The following is a 21,973-nucleotide window of genomic DNA, read 5'->3' as shown; positions in this document are numbered from 1 at the left end:
GAAAAGAAGTTACCCCTACTATTGATGGCGTGAAGGACTTGTCCTAAATTTACCGCCATTTTGTTTGCGCGAATTAGGTAGGAGGAGCTGCAAAAAATCATTGTTTTTCGCAGATTTTACCTCGATTTGTGTCCACTGAGGATACCGGAAGGTTACAAAGATGTACATTAAACAGGTAAGACTTAGTGTGCGCGAGATATTTGGCGTTTATACAACACAAAATGTGTTATTGTTGAGTATGTCTGGCTCTGCATGATCAGAGCACTGATCACTGTTGTGACTGAACAAATTATCGTGAAGATCGATCTTTTGAGGCAGAAAAGAAACAAACATAGGGAAGATTATTATATGATTTTGATGTGATAGAATTATTGAAGAAACGTTGAGTTGAGAATAGCATTGTAGTGTTGCTTGAATTATAAATCGAGGTGGATGTAATATCATGTATATATTTGTGCCCATGTGTTTGTACTATTTTGAACACCTTTGGTTGTTTTCCTCTTTGTCATTTATTTGTGAGGAAGTTATGACGATATCTTCACATTATGGTAGTCAGTGTGCCTTCTAATGTACCTTCATATATAAAGAAAGTAAAGGTGTATCGATGAAACATTCACACAGAGGTAAAGAAACTGTATTATGGCACAGGTACTAATTATTTGTGCAGTATGATACAAATTATTTATTATGTGCATAATGCATTTGTTTATTTTAGTTCAAAGCAAATGAAGGAAGGTATTGACACAAACTTGAATTGATTTTTATTTTATTTTAGGTTGACGACTTCTTATTAACTTATGGTCTGAATTTGAGTTGTGTTGATAAATATCCTTGAAGTTACCAGAACACAGGGAAACATTAACAATGGCGCCTATGTCGCATTTGCTCGCGGCAGCTCACAATAATGTATATTTAAATATATATGTGAAATTTCCATCTTAAAGTAAGCTCGCCGGCAGCTTCGGGCCGTCATTCGGCTTTTTGTCGCAAAATCACACGAGATCTCGCGAAACTCACAAAACAGGGCGAGATCTCGCGAGGTCACATCAGAACTTCAAATCTAAATGTATTACCACTCGCGGACGTGTGCTGAGCTTTCTCTAAATGCTACGGCCCTGCAGTTTTCGCCATCATCTTTATGACAAATGTCCCTACAATTTGATATAAATTCTGACAGGGTAGCACGGAGAGAAGTTATTCTATATCATTTCAAAGTTAGGACATGTCATGCATACAAAAAACAGCGACCGTTACTTTCTGTTACTTTCTTCTCCGTCAATCTTCAACCGAACTTCCCCCGACAAGAACTGGCGCCTTGCTCTGACGTTTTTGTATGCAAAATAACTTAATAAATTCTGTCCTTAATAATATCTCCAGGTGATCATCCAAGGTTTCCGTAGTTACCGGGACCAAACCACCATCGACCCCTTCAGCCCCAAGCACAATGTTGTGGGTAAGTATGTACAATTATACAGTATGATTCATGTTAGGATCTGTAAAGCTATTGTATTCTTGTATGATTAGTCCATATTTTGCTGGCTCATTCCCCAGTTCAGACAGCACAATGGGAAGGTAGTCTGTGAAACCAAGGAGGTTTTAACCTCCTTGGTGAAACCAGCAATAATAGTTAGACATTAAATCCACTAATTTTATAACATCATTCAATGAATTGATTGGTTGAAATAACTTTTTTCCTTATTTGCAGTTGGGAGAAATGGATCAGGGAAAAGCAACTTCTTTTATGGTGAGTCCAAACATCTTTTATGTCCAAACAATGATAGATGTGGAGCAAAACATAACAGGAACTTAACAAGTTCCATATATGCATTTTGACAACTTTTTTTGCATGAATCTTCTGTACTTGAAATCATAAATTTTGATAAAAGAGCTGACATACAGTTTCATACCTTTCATGAGAATCAATTTCTCCTCCCACCCTCAGCGATCCAGTTTGTCCTGAGTGATGAGTTTAGCCACCTGCGTCCTGAGCAGAGGCAAGCTTTGCTGCATGTAAGTCCAGATTTTCTAGTTACTTAGAAACCATACAGTGCTTTTTTCCAAGTGTCACTTTGGGCTATTGTTTGTCGACTGAATCTCGCATGATCATACATTTATTCCCCATTTCTGCAGGAGGGCACCGGGCCGAGAGTCATCTCTGCTTTTGTAGAGATTGTCTTTGACAATTCTGACAACAGGCTGCCAGTAGGTCAACTTCTCGTCTTTGTCTTTCTAATCATGAAGTAGAAAGGTGTCTGCTATACATTTTATTGTTACTGTGTGGTAGAAAGCTGAATTCTCAAGAGAAAACACTCAAACACCTGGCAGATAGCCATAATTGTATCCAGAATAAGTATCAATCAATCCATTGACATGTCTCATTTTGTTAAGTAAGTTGTCTAAGACTCAAGTTACCTGTCACCCGTGTACTGCATCATATACCATAGTATTATGTATGTGCTCTGTTTATTAGTACAGTAGTAGGAATGATCCTCTTGTTGTACCTTACAGATTGACAAGGATGAGGTAACTCTTCGCCGTGTCATCGGCTCCAAGAAGGACCAATATTTCTTGGACAAGAAGATGGTCACGTGAGTAGAATCTGCCAACAGTACATGAGATATCAGACGGCTAATCTTATCTAAAAATTGTGTTCTACAACTTTACAATATGATACTTGCTACTTAGCTGAATGTTGTTGATAACTGACATTTAACAACATTTTGCCATGTTCATGAACTTAGAGAAAACTGGAGAATACAGTCTGTAAAAGCAGGAATAATACTTTGATTGGGGGTATGCAAGTTATATTTCTTGCTTCTAACGTAGAGCATGGTGAAATTTTAAGAGTTGTTGACTTGAGATCTACCAGTATGTGAAGGGCCAGATGTTGTTTCCCCGCAGTAAAACAGACGTAATGAACCTCCTGGAGAGTGCTGGATTCTCCCGCAGTAACCCATACTACATCGTCAAGCAAGGAAAGGTAAGGATTTTATTTCACACTGTGCTACCGATACTGCTGTTTCTTTTGCAGTTAGTCAAGTTTCCTTTAAGTTATCAAGTATTCTAGTGAAGATCTGTGCAAGCCACCGTAGTTAGAATATTGCATCATTTGGCTCAGTTTTAGCGTGAAGCTGCTTGTCTAGTAGATATACAGTAGCTCTGCCTTCTGTGAGGTTTTGCCAATGTTACAGTATGTGTTGAAAATATGCTTCTTGATACTTATAAGATAATGTGCAAAGTGTCCGTTATAAACGTTCCTTGTTATCTCTTACAGATTAACCAGATGGCAACAGCCCCAGACTCTCAGCGTCTAAAGCTCCTACGAGAGGTGGCTGGCACAAGGGTGTATGACGAGCGCAAGTCAGAGAGCCAGAACATCCTCAAGGAGACTGGTACTTGGTTTTACATGCAGCTGCCTTTATGAACAGATGCTTCAATCACAAGTTCACCAGAGTTTTGTCACAGGGGACCTACTTATAACAACTGTTGTTTCTCCTTTTTCAGAGGGAAAACAGGAGAAGATTGAAGAACTGCTGAAGTACATTGAAGATCGGCTGGCAACACTGGAGCAGGAGAAGGAAGAGCTGAACCAGTACCTCAAGTATGACAAGATGAGACGGTGAGGCTTCAGCATTCATTTTCATTCTCAAAATCTGTTCTAAGTCTGTGTCATTTCTGTTCCAAGATTTGTTCCTTTCAGTCAGATGCCACTTGTGTAATCAGAAACTCAACCTTTCTTGCATATCTCTTTGTAGATCCCTGGAGTACACAATTCATGACCATGAGCTGAGGAATACACGCAACCAGCTTGAGGATGTGAGTTATCTGTATTTTTGTTATACTTGCAGTAAAGTTTCTCTTAATAATCCAAGGAAACAATGCTTGGTACTTAAAACTCTTGATGGTGTAGTTACAATGGTCTGTTTATAACTTAAACCCAACAAACTGATTTGGATCTTCTGTATATAGCACCATCAGGTTGGTTAACCAATACATTTTTTCCTACACAACCATGTGGGTTTCTACACATCCGTGTGATTTGTTCTGCTGACATCTGATTTATATCTTTTTAACGTATGGTCCCTCCTGTTTCAGCTTTCCAATAAGCGAGACAAGAGTGGGCAGCGCTCGCGGGAGCTGCGTGATACTGCACAGGAAGCTGGAGATAAGTGCAAGGTACTGTATTGTTAGTAGCAGTCAGAAGCTTTAAAAAGGAAGGGTTATTTTCATTAAAGGACAACAAGTTGTAACTTTGTTCTAAGGAGTGCAGTTTGATCTAGAAAGGATGACAAGCTCTGTGTTTTGAAATAAAAATCTACTCTACTGTGCATCCTCATCATGATGAAAAAGGAACAAGATAAGAAACAATGTGTCATCATTATATCAATGAAAGTTAGACATCCAGGTAATAACATACACTATACAAAATTTACTCAAGCAGCAGGATAGACTTTGTACACAATCAACATAAGTTGCTTGAGTAACCAATACAAGTTGTAGAAGCAGTGGAATTTGTATACAGACTGCATACTGTCTCCCCTACAGGAACTAAGTAAAGATATCCGTGAACTGAAGGCCAACGTGCAGTCATTGGTTGAGGAGAAGGACCAGCTGATGTCGGAGCGACAGGACGTGTTCAAACGAAGAGCCAAGCTGGAGCTGCGTGTACAGGACATGGAGCAGGAACTACAGGGGGACAGGGATAGTAAGGTGGGTGATAGTGTTACGTTAAACATACTGCCTTTCTGTACAATTCCATCTTGCTATTAACACTGGCAAGCCTACCTGTGATTAGTGCTGCATACCTAAACATAACTTCAGGTACAAGTACTGGTATACCTGTTCCTGAACAATTTGACAAAGTAACCTGTGGTCTTCAGTGATGACAGAAACATAGATAAGCAGATAATAGAATGTTTATTTAGACTTCTGGTATCTTGTGTAGAAAACCAATGCTTTCAATAGTATCTCAAATTAAAGATGGTGTTAATTTCAATGCCCACACAATATGATACTTTTTCCAGTGCTAAATTTTCATCTTTGTGGTGGGAGTAAGACTTAGGTAAATTCAAGTACAGTACCAGTACATTGATGTTCTAGTATTTTGGATCTGTAGCTAAATTGTATTCACAGTACATCACTACCCATGATGTCAGTACAAGTTGAAGAAGTTTTACTACATAATTTCTGCAGGCGCATGCAGAGTTGGAACTGCAGAGGCTGCAGGAGGAGATCGCAGCTCGGCAGGAGGAGCTGGACCAAATCACCGAACCCTACAACGAGCTACGCACCAGGGAGGATGAAGTCACCAACAGGTAAAGATACGAAACAGTTATTTTCCTGAAAGGTGTCAAGTCATAGTAATCTTATTATGAAGTAGAGTGGATTCATTCCTCAAGCTAACCGACATTGGTCACACGACATCTTGGTGTGATAGTTCCTGTTTAAAACTTTTATTTAGCCTGTTACCACGACCGGTTCCGTCGTGTATAATAAATCATAGACTAAGTAATCTTATTATATGTACATCTATTGTCAAGGTATTATCTTTGAGTAACAGTATTTTAAAATCCTTATTACCCTTCCCTCACACACACCAGGCTTGCCACCTGTGAACAGAAGAGGGCAGCGCTGTATGCCAAGCAAGGCCGTGGGAACCAGTTCCGCAATGAGGACGAGCGTGACAAATGGATAAAAAAAGAGCTGAATTCACTGAAGAAGACTGTGAATGACAAAAAGGAACAGGTTAGAGAGACATTTTTTACTGGAGTGTACACCTTGTACTTATTGTAGCCTAAGCTAAGAACTCTCATCTGGAACTGCAGCTAGGAGTTCTGGGTTGTTGTTTTTTTTTAACTTTTCCATTTAGAAAAGAAAAAAGCATAAACATGGGGAAAACATAGCAGCTTTTATGCTTTTTGAGTAGTGTGCGTTTTACTTGCTGCCATGTTGAATGACAACTTGGTTTATTTTCAATTTCACGCAGATTCGCAAGTTGAAGGAGGACATAGAGAGCAACCACAAACGTCAGGAGGATCTAGGAAACCAAACAAAGGTCAGCAATCTACGTTGGTATTTTCTCTTTTTACCTTCGTCGACGAAATGGTTTCGTCGACAAGGTTATTCGATGGTGCTTGTCTGTGTGTCTGTTAGTGAACAGAATAAGTCGAGAACGCCTGGATGGTTTGTTGTCGTAGTTGGTGTGTCGGTGTGTATGTGGGACATCTCAAGATGATTAGATTTTGGGCGAAGTGTTTTGCATAATTAACGAGAAAAGTGTAAAAATGTGTTACATTGTATGCTGAAGTATGTGTAGTGTTGGCTGTGTTATTCCAATTTAAGGCGTCATGGATAGGGGCAAGGGTCCTGAGGGGTCATATCGGAGGCAGGAAACGTCAGTTACACAAATTGGCTGTCAGCCAGCTGTTGGCATTGGTAAGGTAGTCTCCAAGCAGACGTATGGGTTGGCTATAGCAGGGGCAGGTTTTGCTTCAGACTTTGAAAGGGAATTACTCAAGAAGGGCTTGGTGGATGGTCATAAATTTTTGTAAGTACATAGCTTGAGTGCTGATGTACATGATTAGATACTTATTATGCAAATCAGTATCTAATTTGCATGATTAATGAGGAAAGTTTATACATCCATCAAAAGATAGGACTCTCAAACATGTGACATATGTAACTGAGGAAGAGAGAAATATTAATAGATATCAGCTGTGCAAATGAGAACCTCATTGACATAATTAATGAGAAAAACTATAACTCGAGATGGTCTTGATGGATGGTCATGATTTTTGGTATGTAGATAGCTTACGTGATGCTTTGTATGATTGGATGATAATTATGCAAATCAAATTCTAACTCACATGATTAATGAGGCAATTTTAAAAATCTGCTGTGTTCCATGATATGACTATTCAAATATGTGACATTTGTAACTAAGGAAGAGAGGAATGTTGATAGATAGGAAATATGCAAATGTTGGCCTAATTAGCATAATCAATGAGAAACTACTATAATTCCATACTAGTAAATGACGGCAATTTCATACTTGTGGCATTAGGAAGTTGTGTGAATGTGAACACCATGGAATCAAATTATGCTAATAAGGAGGGAGCTTATTTGCATAATTGATGATAAATGTTAGCATAACCTTCTTTGTTAAGCTCATAGTCATAACAAGGAGGTTTGGACAACTTATGTTATTTGGGTGAAGAGGGTCAACTGGTATGATTGATGATTGATGAAAAACACTCCTAATACGTCAGTCATAAAGGTCAAAATCATTTGACGAAGGTATGAGGTCGTAGAATTCTTGTTTGAGTATTGGAAATTGATTGATGATACAGCTCAAAGTCAAGACTGTTCAGCAGAAAATGAAGGACTTTTGATGTCTGATAACCAATTTCATTCTAAACAGCTTTCTCCCAGATGGCTGTCCGTGAACATTTATAAATACAGTGTAAGGTCAGAAGGTACAAGGAAAGCTTAAATTCACTTTAAAAATGTTATACAGACAGCACTCTCATCATAAATAGCTAACATACCAGGTACTACATGTGCTAGATACATTTCAAATATCAAGATTTTTTTTTTTCAGGAACGAACAGAAGAGATGGAGAATCTGCGGGGTCAGATGGACGAGCTCAACAGGAAGTACTATGAGCAGAAGACACAGAAGGACCATCTGCAGAATGAGCGCAAGTAAGGACTGTGACTTCTAGGGTTTTAGGCATAAAGGGTTTTAACAGTGAGCAGATTAAATTTGGACTGAGCATTTGGGTTTGGACTAGTGCTTCTAGACTCTCACATTTTATACCTATGGGTCAGATATTTTGTGGAAAGGTTCTCTGTTACATGATGGATCATAATACCCCCCAGTGAGACTTTTCATACTTCATTGAAAATGAAAAAATCTCGAAATTAATTTCGAGATTTTTTTTTATTTCAAATTTTTTCCAAAAAATCTCGAAATTTTTCGGGAAAATTTCGAGATTTTCTTGAAAAATATCGAGATTTTCCAAGATAATCTCGATATTTTTTTTTAGTGAAACAAAAATCTCGATATTTATCTTCAAGGTAATACAAAAATCTCGAGATTTTCGAAAGCTGATATGGAAAAAATCATTTGGGGGTAAAGTTTTGACTAACAGGGGTTCGACACTTCGACCAGTAGAGTTCCAAATGAGCTATGGACTCGAACAACAATTGACTTATTAATTTACAGACTTGTCATGACTTTGTCTTCAATTAAACCAGCTCAGAGTTGTCTTCAGTTTATTAACATATGAATTCAGAGTTTTGGATAAGTAGCTGGTGAACTTGTCTTCAATTGAATCATCTCAGAATTGTCTTCACCTCATTAACATATGAATTCAGAGTTTTGAATAAGTAGCTGGTAAACTGCAAATTCTGGTTCAACCACTGACGATAGCAGCGCGGATATTGTCTGAAGCGTCTGTTTACAAAATCGTATCTTACTGCCTGGATGTTTAACCTCATCGACGTAGCTATGGACTTCCTTACCTGTTAATATGTAAATACAAGGCTAGGAAAGGAAGACATTGCACAAACCTACTAAGTGTCATGAAAACAGACCTCAGAAACAAAGGAATGGGAAACCTGAAAACTGCAAAGAAACTCATAGAGCTGCGGCAGCTGGCAGAAAAAAAGACACAGTGGAAAGAAATGAAGAAAGAAGCCAGCCAGAGTTTGTTTCTACAATTACCTGAGCTGCAGAATACAGTGGATCATCATCATCATATTGGCAATTGCCTTGCTAACAGTACATGTGACGCTTCTATGTGATTAAGAAGTGACTGATTGATGACAATAAAGACACAAATACAAGTTGAAGATGCGAAAGAAATACGACCTATGCTTCACACCAACATAAGGATTATCACAAGCACGGTAAGTTGTGTTGAGGAGTCACGCAAGCACAGCGAAGTGAGAATATAACGTCACACAGGTCAACCCACTGGGGGGAAAATTGCAACATCTAAAAGCAGCAACTGTAATGCCTCTGTTATTTACACTGACACAACCACCATAGCTACTAACAGAAACTCTGGGTACACCGGCAAACAACAGTTTTATAAGTGTAAGAAACGTAGACCGAAAAACTATCATCAAGACTTAACAGCAAAGGTAAGTCACATTTATTTACAATTCAGTAGCTGTCACAAACTCCTTATCGAATCAGGAAGGCACAACCGCACACCTCTGGAGCAAAGAATTTGCCAATTTTGTAACTTAGATAAGGTAGTCTGGTAGAAGATGAAGTCCACTTCATTGTAGTTTATATTGCAACGATAGAAATGTTCTGTTTGATTATATTATATTATGGGAACGTTTCCACACTTTCTATCTAAGTCTAGTATTGACTTATGCATTTGGACCATACAATATTAAACAAATCCATCTCAACCTATATTTCTAACATCACAAAGACACGAGAAGAAGCCGAACCTATGAATTAGTGTAGTTTTAGAACCATTGTTTTAGATTAGTATTAGAAGTCCTGTCAGTGTCATTATATGTACTTTACCACATGTCTTGTATCTGAATGTCTGCACTAAGCCCGATAGGGCATGACTAGGGAATAAACGTTATCATTATCATAGTAGGTCAATGATCCAATTGAATATGAGATGAAAGAATAACGTGACAAATGAAACACCAACCAAATGCAGACCTACGCTTCATGCCACACGCTATAGTTTCAAAACCGCAATCTGACGTGTTCAGCACGCGGATTATCATCAGCGTTGTGTGGGTACCCGGCACAGTTTTCAACAATTGAAGTTCAATGACGTCTGAGGTTCATCATGCTGGGGAAAAACTGCAACATCTAAACGCTGCTGTAGTTGTCCTTTGAAATGCACACCCAATTTAGCTACTCATTATAACATGCATAATGAATAAAATGATAGCGCCATTCATTCTTAGATTAATTGTTATGAAATAAAAGGATTTGAACTCTGAATAATAGTTAACTTGCAAACTATAAGACTGACTAGTACTCTCTCCCTTTTTATTTAGAAATATTAGAGAATTGAACCCATCATTGACATTGGAAACATCAGATAGGTTGAGGTGTTTTTATCAAAATCTTAGCATCGATCAGGAAAGAGACAGTTTTAACCATATGGCTCCTTCCCCCCAGCTCCCTGTGGCGAACAGAGAACGGCATGCAGCAGTCCATCGCAGGTACCCAGGAGGAGCTCAGTAAGACACAACAGCAGCTGCGCTCGCTCACTGGCAAGGTAAGGTCAAATTGAAATACATGTGTCACATTTTTCATGTCTATTTTTTTCCTCAAAGTTATACTTCAACCCTGAAAATATTGATTTCAGCATTCCAGTTTTATATTGGACAAAAATATTTTAGTTTTAAATGTAATTGCCAACACAAAAAATTGGACTTTCGACTGTACAACACCAGTCTTTGTCAAGGAATGAACAATCCACCGCTGAGATCAGGTCACAAAAATTTGGGTAAAATTTTGTGTTGGCAGTTACAGTCAAAACTCGTTTCAGAATGACTTCTGCCAACACAGATGAACTTTCAAGCTAATAGTGATTTCAGTCTTTCATACTTGTAAGATTATGGAAGTACTATATATATGTGTCCTGCCTGCGAAGCATAATTCCTTGGATCATTAAGAATAAAAGTTCCTTCTCACATGTTGTAGGCCATTCTGAATGGAATGGACAGTGTGCACAAGATCCTGGACATGTGGCGACGAGATGTCCACAAGAAGAAGGTTGCTGATGGTTACCACGGCACGATGATTGAGAACTTTGAATGTGACAAAAACTTCTTCACATGTGTGGAAGTGACTGCTGGCAGCAGGTGAGAGAAACATAAGCGTGGCAAAGGGCTATCCCATATAGAAAGAGCAGGGGTGCAGTTTAAAATATTTAAAACAATGTATCAGGCAATGTTAAGGAGCAATTTCAATTGATATGAGAAGGGGGTTTGTAAATCCTCCTCACAATTGCTAAGATGGAATAGTCCTTGATAGAAGGGGCTCATACTGCTTCACTTGAAGGACTGTTAAGCCTGAGTTGTGTCCCTTTAAAGTAGTTTAGACTATTGTGAGGACAAGGTCAGCAGGAGTTACCCCTCATGTTTATATGTATTTTGTGGTATATTTCAGATTATTCTACCACATCGTGGATAATGCAGACATTGCAACAGAGATCTTGAAGGAGATGAACAAACGTAAGATGCCAGGAGAGTGCAACTTCATGCCGCTGAACCGCCTGGATGTGAGGGGTACCAACTACCCAGAGACACCAGTGAGTTCTTTTTGACACCACACCATAGATACTTGCCCTAATGATACATGTATCTATTATCAGAAGATCACATTGTCCACTTTTTGTTAGAATATCTTTTATGGATAAACATGTGATATTTATAATTGAGTACTTGCCAGATCACTTCCCATTCTGTGGGAGTTTATTCTTTTCTTAATAAACATGTGACTGTTATGATGGAGGCTTGACAAGAGTTATCACCCCTTGTACAGGATGCACTGCCCATGATTAACCAGCTGCGCTTCGACCAGAAGCTGAACAAAGCCTTCCAGCACGTCTTCGGCAAGACACTGATCTGCCGCAGCATGGAGGTGGCCACGCAGTTCGCACGCACACAGAACCTGGACTGCATCACTCTGGAAGGTTTGGGCTGCGTTCGATCATTGCTGTAATGCCTGCAGTTAGCTATGAAGACTGTTATGCAAGGGCAATTGTAGCGGACAACTTCAAGTCAACATGTACAAACTTGAGAAAGTGCGCTGTAGCCGCACAGTTCCCATTTAGAAACTTTATTCTAGCCCACATTCAGACATTTTCGCCTTGTGTGTGGCTTCTCTGGTAGTAGGGCTCGAATAAGCACAAGTACAATGTGTCCTGGCTTTTCTAAGCCAGGTGCAAAGAGCCCTACATTGTAGGTGGCTTAACCAATCACTGTTTAGCATAAAGACAAGCTTTATTTTTCTAAAGTCAGAAAGAAAGCTGCGGGAGCTAAGGAAGCTCGCGACGAATCAGACCAAGTGGAAAGGACTGAAATAAGACTGAATGCGACTGCGGGATGTTTCGACTACTGCAGCAGCAGAAAACAGTGGACTACTACTTATTTTTCTACTGATGGTGTCTTATTAGGGATTCGGGCTTGATGTGTAAATCACAATGATAGCAATCTTATTCATTCATTTCATTCTTTCATTCTGTGATTGTATAATGTTCTCACCCTGTCTGTTGTGCAGGTGACCAGGTGAGTCGTCGGGGGGCTCTGACAGGTGGGTATTACGACACACGGAAGTCTCGGCTGGACCTGCAGCAGACCAAGGTGTCCCTTACTCAACAGCTGGAGGCACAGGAGACAGAGTATGAGATCATGAAGCAGAAACTGGATGGTATCCTTCACTTGCAAGCAATGCTTGGAGTTGAGAAAGTGACAGTTGAAAAAGAGTGTCTGTTGTTTGGTTGATTTAGGTATGAACCACTAGTTCTCTACAATTGATATGGACATTAAAGCTGGTGCTTTTTTCATGACTATGTGTATTTTGAATCACTGTGAAGATGTTAGTAAAATGCTTTTTTGTGAAAGAAACGGACTATGACTACAAGCCACATGTATTGTAACAAGATTCTGTAAGGAGATTGGAAAAGTGCATGTTGATCTTCAGATTTGAAGAAGCATATTTGCCCAATGACTTAGCAGTCTACCAAAATGACCTTAATTTCATACAATCTTTGCTCTCTTATTTTTAAGAATGCAATATATTTCCTTTAAGACATTCAAATGTACAATGTCATTGTGTTCAGCCCTGTTGTATGCTGCTTTTTGTATGAACCTTGACCTGTGTGTTAGATATTGAATCGAGGGTGACCAATGTGCTCAGTGAGATGCAGAAACTGGAGACTAGAAACAGCAAAAACAAGTTAGTGATTCGATTCTTGCATTTTATCAGAAGAGGTTGTTTATTTGGGCGGGATAACATGTCTTATAGGATGTGCTAAACAGGGCAGCTGCGTGGAGAGGAGCCACAAATAGTAAGATTTGAAACAAACATGTGACTATAATGTACTATGTTTACGTTGACCGACTTATGTTTGGCTCAGTGATTAAAAGTAAAGCATGATGGTCATTGGAGACTAATTTTCATTGGAAGGTTAATGTACGATGTACATTCCTCAACATTAAACATTGCACCTTTGAGATAAACCTACACTTCAACTCCACAGGGACACGTACGAGAGAATGAGAAGCGACATGCGGATTATGAAGGAACAATTTCAGGCCTTGCAGAGATCTCTGCAGCCTAAGGTAGATCTTTGGTGACGTGATATGACCTAAACCCTCCCTCACCTGTAGACAGCTGCACACCCACCGTCTTCTCAAGCATGCTGCCATTTCTGTCTCTGCACACTTTTACTTTTAGCAATAGACCTGGGAGGCTAGTGGGGGTTGGGCAAAAATGGAGGGAAAACAGTTTCGCTTTGCAGATCACAAAAGAATAGATTATATTAGAAGATGACTAAAATAAAAGCAATGAAACCAAAAAAGAAAACTTAAAAAACATTTCACCATCAGAATTTCCCTTCCTTTTTGGTCAGTCCTTTTGTACATACATAATCCTCACATCCATCTCCTCTGTCTCTCCCTTATCCCAGCTAGCAAGACTGTTCTCCCTTTCCCTCCAATCTGTGCACTCAATGCATTATCCCCATGCTGTGTTTACAGAGCCGTATATGAGCAGCTACGCAGCGATGTAGCTTACCTGAACGCGGAGCGTAAACGGCTCCTCCTTGATGACGAGATTCGTGAAATGGTGTGGTGACTGTTGGAACTTGAGTTCAGTTCAAACAAGTTCACTTTTGTTCAGACTTGTTCGGTTCTGCTAAGTTTGCTTGGGTTCATTGTTTGTTGAAAATAGAGAAAGAAATTGTTCAAACTGGTGAAATTCAGTGTCTTCCAAGGATAGTCTCATTCTTTTCTGTTGATTAGGTAAGATTTCTGTTGATACTGTTGAGATAAAGTTTAAAATGAAAACTAACTGAAGCTCCTTGCCTCTCCTTGTCCTTGCACCCTACTAACAAAAATCATAGCTATGTATGGATACTGTCGTGTCCAGTTTGTTGAGGAGAGAAAAAAAAGAGAAAATCTTGATCCAAGCCCCAAGTTCTCCGACATTATTGCTTCATCTCTGGACTGTTGAACAAAGGTCTTTGAGCATCATTGTTTAATAAAGGTCTTTGTTCTTCATCTCTGGAACCTGAAATGACATGGCTGAATGTTGTATGTGTAGGAGCGAAGTCTGAACAGCCAGCAGTCGGAGCTGGAGGCCATGAGGTCCACCACAGAGTCCCTGCAGGCGGAGATGGGCACGTCCCTGATGTCCCAGCTCACTGTGGAGGACCAGAGAGAGGTATGGTCATGTCAGCTCTTTATCATATGTTCATGGGTAGGTGTGGTACCCTTAGAAAGCAATGCTTACTTGTCTTGTTTCAAGCCTTTTGTTAGGTACGGATTACAATATCAATTGGTGGGCTAGACTTCCAAAATGGAATGTCCTTGTGTGTGAATATGATGCTGATTTGGTTGGCTACATTTGTGACATCATTGGCTGTGTTCATGATACGCCGTTTGATGTTTTCCAACATGGTTCTTCCAAGCAGCTAACTAAAGTTGAAGTTTTGGGCAAATAGTAGTGTCAACCGTACACACGCCACATCTTCAGAAAAGGCATTGTAGCCACAGAAAGCTGAAGTTTTGCAACAGCCTCCATAAGACTGACTGTAGATGATTGTGCTCCCCTGCAGGTGGACAGTCTGAACGATGAGATTGCGGCCCTGCGCCAGGAGAACAAGGACGTGCTGAAGAGACGGTACGACATGGAGCAGCGCAAGAACAGGCTGGAGAACAAGATCACTGACAACCTGATGCGGCGCCGGGAGCAGCTACAAATGGTGAAAACAGACTCCACAACCATCCAGACTTTGCAACAAACATTGCACAAACTAGATACCACTACAACAGCACAAACCTACATTGTATACATACTATGTACTACTTTATACTATAGATGTAGCTTTCCTCCTATCAATACCACCATTTTCAGATAGAATTTCTGTCTGTCTACAATGTATTTAATATCTTACCCTTTACAGAGGTGGATTGAAAACAAAGATCAACCTCCAGTACATCTTGTCATACATTGTATCTAGATAGTATTTATTTGTACTCATGATTTGCAGTTAGAATCAGAGCTCCCAGGTTATGTGACAAATCACACAGTTTTTGGAATGATGTGTAGAAATGTTTATTATCAGACTGCTGGAATAAAATGGTTGGAGGAAAACTGCCCGATTTGCTTCAACCAAACACTTACAAAACATTACTGACGGTAGTTTGTTGATTGTGCTGTTCTGTAGGAGCTTCAAGACATTTCTGTGGAGAGCAAAAAGTCGCGGTTGGACACGGCCAGGGAGGAGCTGAGCACCCTGGCAAGAGGCATGGAGTCCACAGTGGCCCGGCTAGATGGTGGGTCAGAAACAGACGTCTGGATAGCCGTCTTGACATTTCAACCTGTTCTCAGCAGGGCCCCCGAAATGCTTTTGTCTGTCACCTGCATTTGCCCTCAATTTAGTGCACTTGCCAGTTACATGTATTATACAAAACCATACTAAGAACTTGAATAACAAAATGTTAGCCATTTTGGAATGGCAAGCTAAGTTGATGGTCCACTGTTACTTTTTGAAAAGGGGGAATCTTCCAGATACAGAGAACTTATACATGTAGGTAGTATACTTTTTTGCACAACCAGTGGGAAAGTAGACTGAATGAAAGCTTTCCTTCTTAAGATATGTTTATTTCCTTACAGACATTGAAGGAGAGGTGGACCACATGAGCAGGGACCTGGCTGAGCTGCAGTCTAGTCTGGAGGAGTGGAAGGTAAAACACCACCTGTTGGGTCTAGATCTGAAACACAATAATTTGTGAATGTACAGAACTACTTGTTGCGAAGGACTGACAATACTTTGGTTACATTAAAGCAGTTTGTTAATGTGAGTATAGTGCAAATGTTTTAGTGATACATGTAATAACAGTAATCTAAGCTAGAGTTACTAGCCGTTCAGTACACAGTCTTTGGACATTCACTCCCCAAGAAAGGGTGCCATTTTGTTGCAAAGTGTATTTTTTTTAGTTCTGGCTGTCTGACTTAATAGGTAGACCTGCCAGGCATCGCTTCAACATGAAAGTTTGTTAAGAAAGGTTTAGACCTCACAGATTGTGAAGATTCAGCTTGTTTTTAGTTACATCATAGCATCAGAACAGCGGTCAAATCACCAACCACTGGCATGCACTTTGTTTTCTGCAGAGAAAGGAGAATGAGCACTCTGAGAGAATCAACGACGATGCCAAGGAGTTGGAGAAGATGACCAACAAGCAGAGCCTACTTCTGAAGAAGGTACATGTACATGTTGTACTGGGGTCATGTTACATTTTGGGTTGTTCAGAGAATGGAAAGATACACACTTGCATTAAGATTTTTTTGCCATGTAAATTTACTGTATTGTGCTATAATGCCCCAGATGTTTTGGATATTGTATTGATGCTTCATATTTTTATACTTCAATACTGCAGACAAGATAAGAACTAATGCCTTGAAGATGATTAGTAATGATAAAGTCTGTTTTCTTTTACAGAAAGAAGAGTGTATGCGCAAGATCAGGGAGCTGGGCTCACTCCCCAGCGACGCATTTGAGAAATATCAGAGCCTGTCCCTCAAGGCTGTAAGTCTCATTGCAATTGTATGCTGTCCTGTTGTGAAGGATAGATGTATAATTATAGACAATTTTCTAATTGTCATTTGTATAAAGAAACTGCTGTAGATATCTTAGTTTTCATCTCTGTTGTCAATTAGAATGATAGTAATGATTTTACACATTACACCTTAGTGTTGTTCATTTCAACTTCATCAACATACTTATATTTCATGCATTTAAATCTGTAGCATCTAAAAGCGAATTGTCTATTATATGTTAAGGTTAACATTTTTTTGTTCCTCCAGTTGTTCAAGAAGCTGGAGCAGTGTAACCAGGAGTTGAAGAAGTACAGCCATGTGAATAAGAAGGCGCTGGATCAGTATGTCAACTTCTCGGAACAGAAGGAGAAGCTGCTGAAGAGAAGGGATGAACTGGACAGGGGACACAAGGTACCATGTTTATTGTGTAATTCCTTTATTTGGATTTTAGGGAAAGCTACAGACCTGGGAGTTACTGGCAAAGTGAATGTCAAGAAAATCTGACAGCGCTAAAAAGCAAGTATCACAGTGACTGCAGAACTTTTATAAACACGTTTTCCCTTCTTTTCTACAGTCCATCATAGAACTGATGGATGTTCTGGAACATCGGAAATATGAGGCTATCCAGCTCACTTTCAAACAGGTAAGTACATCTTTGGAGTCTTGCATTACCTTATGTTTGGGATTGTTTCTTGTCTAAAGTGAGACTCTATCAATTTATGAGATCTTAAAAAAACAAATGTGTCATATGGATATGATAAGATTTTACTTCTTTTTTTCCAGGTTTCGAAGTATTTCAGTGAGGTGTTTGAGAAGCTTGTCCCAGGAGGAAAGGGGAAACTGATCATGAAGACAGAGGCACCAGAGAACCCAGAGGTAAGAACTGTCTGACATTCTTGATGTTACTGTTAGCTGAAGACACATTTGCTTATGCGGTGACATACATGTACATGCACAAGAACAGTAACTTGATTGTAGCTTGGGGAGATGAGATGGCAAATGACCACAATTGACTATACTTATAAACATATCTTAAGAAATGAATAAGAGGCTTATTTGTGATTAGGATGTTTTGTGAATGGAAGTTGGGTTAAACCTGTCACATAGGGTAGTCATAAAAACAACTATATTTGAGCCTACTCCATTACATTTGTATATGTATTCCTGTAACACTGCTACCACTACCTGCTGTTGAGGCTTAATTTTGTGTTGTTATTGCTGAAGGATCTGGAGGGAGCCAGCCAGGCTTCATCTCAGACCAGCCTGCCACCTGTAGAGCAGTTCACAGGAGTGGGTATCAAGGTGAGATAAGTTCAGCTCATGGCCTTCTTTCTAAAGCAGCAGTAAATGCTAAAGCAAAACTTTTACACATTCCAGCCATAACACCTTTCCTCTAGTATGATTTTGAAAGAAATATCCATTTTTAGCAATATGGCTGTAGTACTAAGATTGTTATTGTTGTTCCCAGAAAGTCCAGAATTGCTATAGAATGTTGTTTGCCGTATGCATAACAGTCCATTGAAAACACACATCAATCCCCTCTCCCCCAGGTGTCGTTTAACGAGCGTAACGAGGGGATGAAGGAAATGCAGCAGCTGTCCGGTGGGCAGAAGTCCCTGGTGGCCCTCACCCTCATCTTTGCCATCCAGAAGTGTGACCCCGCCCCCTTCTACCTGTTTGATGAGATTGATGCAGCACTGGACTCCACGCACAGAACAGCTGTAGCGCGTAAGGGGGATCATTGTGGATTCTAAGTCATAGTCATGCTATTCTACATGTATCAGACTCCACTAATTTCATACAAAAACTTGTTTTCGGGAGTGTTGTATTTGTGTGTGGTGTGTGTGTGTGTCAACACGATAACTCAAGAATGCCTGTGTAGATTGTCATGATATTTGGTTTGTGAGAAGGTCTTGATGACAACTCAGAATGATTAGATTTTGGGCCCCTAGCGGATTGTTATGGTACTGCGGCAAAACTTCCGGTATTGATATCCCCTGTTCTGGACAAGGTATGGTCACGATTTTTGGGTGGAAGATACATGTATCTTTTGTTTAACATACATGTATTGTCCATGTCAGGATGAATGTCGTTGTCAAAGTTAAGTCTGTTGTTGATTAACATATTGTCCATGACATGGATGTTGAGTGAGTGAGTATTGTTGAACGTCCTGTTCTGTCCTGTCCCTGTGCAGAGATGATCCAGGAGCTGTCCTCTGATGCCCAGTTCATCACCACAACCTTCCGTCCTGAGCTGCTGGAGACAGCTGACAAGTTCTACGGTGTCAAGTACAGGAACAAGGTAAGTTTTTCTCAGCCCAAACTGTTACACATAAATCTCTGAAGGAATTTTTTCTTCCTTGGCTGTTTCTTTGAAAACGTTCTGGGGTGCAGTTAGGAATTGAGTGCATTGAAGCTTACAGAAACAAGGTTTAGGAGACCCTGCATTGTAAATGAGCTATAGGATTGCAAAGATTGTGTTGACATCTTGTGCTCTACATGTAGTTATTCAATATGCACTAATCATGTGTGATGATGAGTTCACTGTAACAGTTTTGATATATCAATTTGATTCACATTGTATACTGATGTATTGCGTATGTTATATGTTCACAATTTCACACTACATAACTGGACCCAAATGACTTGTAATTGTAGAGGTTACATGACTGTCATCTTGATCTTGATTCTTAACCCACTATTGCAGGTTTGAGTTCTAACAGTTTTTCCATGTAATATAAGCAGCTACCAGGGCAACCAGATGCCTGCAAAACTGGTGTTATACAGAAAGGAAATACATGTATTACACATTGATTAATACAAACATAACTACATTGTGTGCATAAAGAGAGAAGACAACTGACATTGCCATACCTATATGTACTTACACCTATCTGTTGTACCATGTCTCTCCTGTCAGGTCAGCCACATAGAAACCTGTGTCAAGCTGGATGCCATGGAATTCGTCGAAGATGATACCACACGCCAATAGGTCTTCATACTCTTCCTTATGTAGCTTAGTCAACTCACAATCACATACAGACCCCAAGGGTGCACGATGCTTTCTTTCTGATTGTTTCTATGCTTCTGTTTTTTTTGCTTTTTTGTAATCTCTACAAAAGCTCACTGTCTAAGAGAAAAGCTTAGATAAAATTGACTCATAAAGGACAAGTAACATTTGTTAAAGTTTTTCTGCTCTTACTAATACTCACTGCAGTGTATTTTTTAGCATGAACCTGTTCATGTGATGTTTTAAACGTCAGGATTATTATAGATACAACTGTGACACAGATCTTGTTTGTTTGTGCTAAGATACAAGGTACAGTAATCTAGGAATCTGACAAACCAAATGCCCAGTAAATGTAGTGAGGTAGCTGAAAATATCTGAGTAGAAACCATATTGCTGCAGCTTTTCCCCTGACTACATGCTCGTATTGTTACTTTTTGTTTGCATCTGGCTACAAGTAGCAGCTCTATTTATAAAATAATTGGATACTCAAAAAAAAAGATTTTAGATACATTCATGTTTCCAACCAATTTCTGTGCTATGCTAACACCTTGTGGATGAGTAAGGGGTTCACTACTACTTGCACCCATGGAGTTTATACACAATTTGCTGATCTATTCACAGTGCACCTCCTCAGCTGTTGAGAGTTCTCTCCAACAGGCAAGGTTGGCTGCCAGACCAGCTTGGATCCGCAAAATCCTCACTTATCTTACAAGTAGCATTTACACAGACGTACAGATGCACAGGTGGAGATTGCAGGCCTGAGTGGTACATGACATGCTGCTTACTTGTATGTACTGTAACAGCTGTTGTGACTGTTCTCCTCAGCTCTCTCTCTGTCAGACTATGGGGAGCACTTTTTGTAGAGACAGGCATGAGAGTGCCAAGTTACCTTATGTGAGATTTATGTGAGACATTAGATTTGATTGATTTGACCTTTTGAGATCACTTCTCGAAGTGGTTTTCCCTTGAAGCGCAAAATTATGCACCCTCTCAAAATACAACAATGCAGTAAGTGCTCCCCTCAGCCCTGACAGCAAATGGAAAAGCTTTAGCATGGATGTCTGATGTCAGAGGTAGTCCAGCGGAGATTTGGGGCAGGACTAGTGGGGAACAGGGTTCTTTGATCTGCTGCATACTCAGTTTGGTCTGTCTGTCTCAACAGGTCAGCCACATCGAAACAGTTAACAAGGAAGAGGCTCTCGACTTTGTGGAAGACGATTTGCCACACTAGTGAGGAAGTTCAACAATCATTATGTTACAAACTCAATAGTCTTGTCCAATGTCAGTAATTATCCTTGCATAAAATTCCACTCCACATTCCATCAATACCTCTATTGAAGTACGTTTGGACTGCCACAAAGTTGTAGCATGGTGTGATAAACACCTCTTTCTATTTAATGCGTTCCTGACTTCTCACTCTCGACCGTTAAAGAAACTAGCATCAGATCATCCAGCATATGTTTTGGTTGTGTTTGGTTCAAAGATGCTCTTTGCTTCAAATGAGTTACAAGACTATTCTGTTTGAAATGAGAAGAAAGGAAAGAGAAACATTAATGTTCATGTAAAGATAAGATATCTAGAGAAAATGTCTTTCATCTCTTTGACCTATTTTATATTGGAGTAAATGTGTATCAAGATGTTGTTAGGTTGTGACACTGTCTCACTAGGATATGTATGAATTTTAGTTACAATATCTTCTGAAAGAATAGCAGACAAGATTTGGGCTTGTCGAGTTTATAGAAATTCTTCTAGTTTTTGAATGTCTGAACCAATATTAGTTATGTTAGTTGTAGTTCATGACAGTTGTTATGTACATTATGAAAACAACATTCCAGGCTGTTACTGGTGATAGTGTTGAGTATCAACAAGTTCCAAGCATTAGAAAGTTCTACTTTATTCAAGTTGCCAGGTTTTCTACATATATAGTAATCATGATTATATAAGATTGTACCTGATGATGTTTAGGATCAATATACAGTTGTATTTGCAATATGTCAGAATAAATGTGTTGACATTTTCATTTTGACATATTTGGTTTTGTACTTGTGTGACATGTGTGTGTTGCTGTGAGAGACAATAGAAAGTGTGGTGCGTTTTTCTCCAGTTGGGCAATAGTTTCACTTTGGGTATTACAAAAGCATC

At 39.6% G+C, this 21,973-nt stretch overlaps 1 protein-coding gene and 1 long non-coding RNA gene across 5 annotated transcripts; both read left to right on the top strand.

The window, feature by feature from the left end:
- Window positions 1-34: 34 nt before the first annotated feature.
- LOC136430405 (structural maintenance of chromosomes protein 3-like) lies at window positions 35-21,857 on the top strand. 4 transcript variants are annotated; one of them, XM_066420974.1, is made up of 37 exons: window positions 35-175; window positions 1,378-1,453; window positions 1,706-1,744; window positions 1,943-2,010; window positions 2,131-2,202; window positions 2,509-2,588; window positions 2,902-2,980; window positions 3,275-3,392; window positions 3,505-3,619; window positions 3,756-3,816; window positions 4,096-4,176; window positions 4,546-4,710; window positions 5,194-5,315; window positions 5,601-5,745; window positions 5,987-6,055; window positions 7,601-7,704; window positions 10,169-10,268; window positions 10,697-10,857; window positions 11,165-11,306; window positions 11,540-11,690; window positions 12,278-12,427; window positions 12,886-12,955; window positions 13,759-13,846; window positions 14,324-14,443; window positions 14,838-14,984; window positions 15,450-15,558; window positions 15,899-15,969; window positions 16,397-16,486; window positions 16,725-16,811; window positions 17,090-17,233; window positions 17,397-17,465; window positions 17,606-17,698; window positions 18,047-18,124; window positions 18,373-18,550; window positions 19,017-19,123; window positions 19,742-19,813; window positions 20,994-21,857. In XM_066420974.1, exons 1-36 carry the CDS (start codon window positions 161-163, stop codon window positions 19,811-19,813), a joined length of 3,636 nt encoding a protein of 1,211 aa, XP_066277071.1. In that variant the 5' UTR covers window positions 35-160; the 3' UTR covers window positions 20,994-21,857. The 4 variants fall into 4 exon arrangements, with proteins under 4 accessions (XP_066277071.1, XP_066277073.1, XP_066277075.1 ...); XM_066420977.1 differs by lacking the exon at window positions 13,759-13,846 and adding an exon at window positions 13,260-13,341 and having other exon boundaries at window positions 36-175; XM_066420976.1 differs by lacking the exon at window positions 19,742-19,813.
- Window positions 6,078-7,295, top strand: LOC136430407 (uncharacterized). Its single transcript, XR_010754894.1, has 2 exons — window positions 6,078-6,253; window positions 6,424-7,295. It is a non-coding gene; the product is annotated as an uncharacterized lncRNA (long non-coding RNA).
- Window positions 21,858-21,973: the final 116 nt, after the last annotated feature.

Source organism: Branchiostoma lanceolatum, chromosome 3 (assembly GCF_035083965.1).
Source record: "Branchiostoma lanceolatum isolate klBraLanc5 chromosome 3, klBraLanc5.hap2, whole genome shotgun sequence".
In the NCBI taxonomy this organism is placed as follows: Eukaryota; Metazoa; Chordata; class Leptocardii; order Amphioxiformes; family Branchiostomatidae; genus Branchiostoma; species Branchiostoma lanceolatum.
Note: the sequence above shows the minus strand (reverse complement) of the source record. Positions and strands in the feature narration are given on the sequence as shown.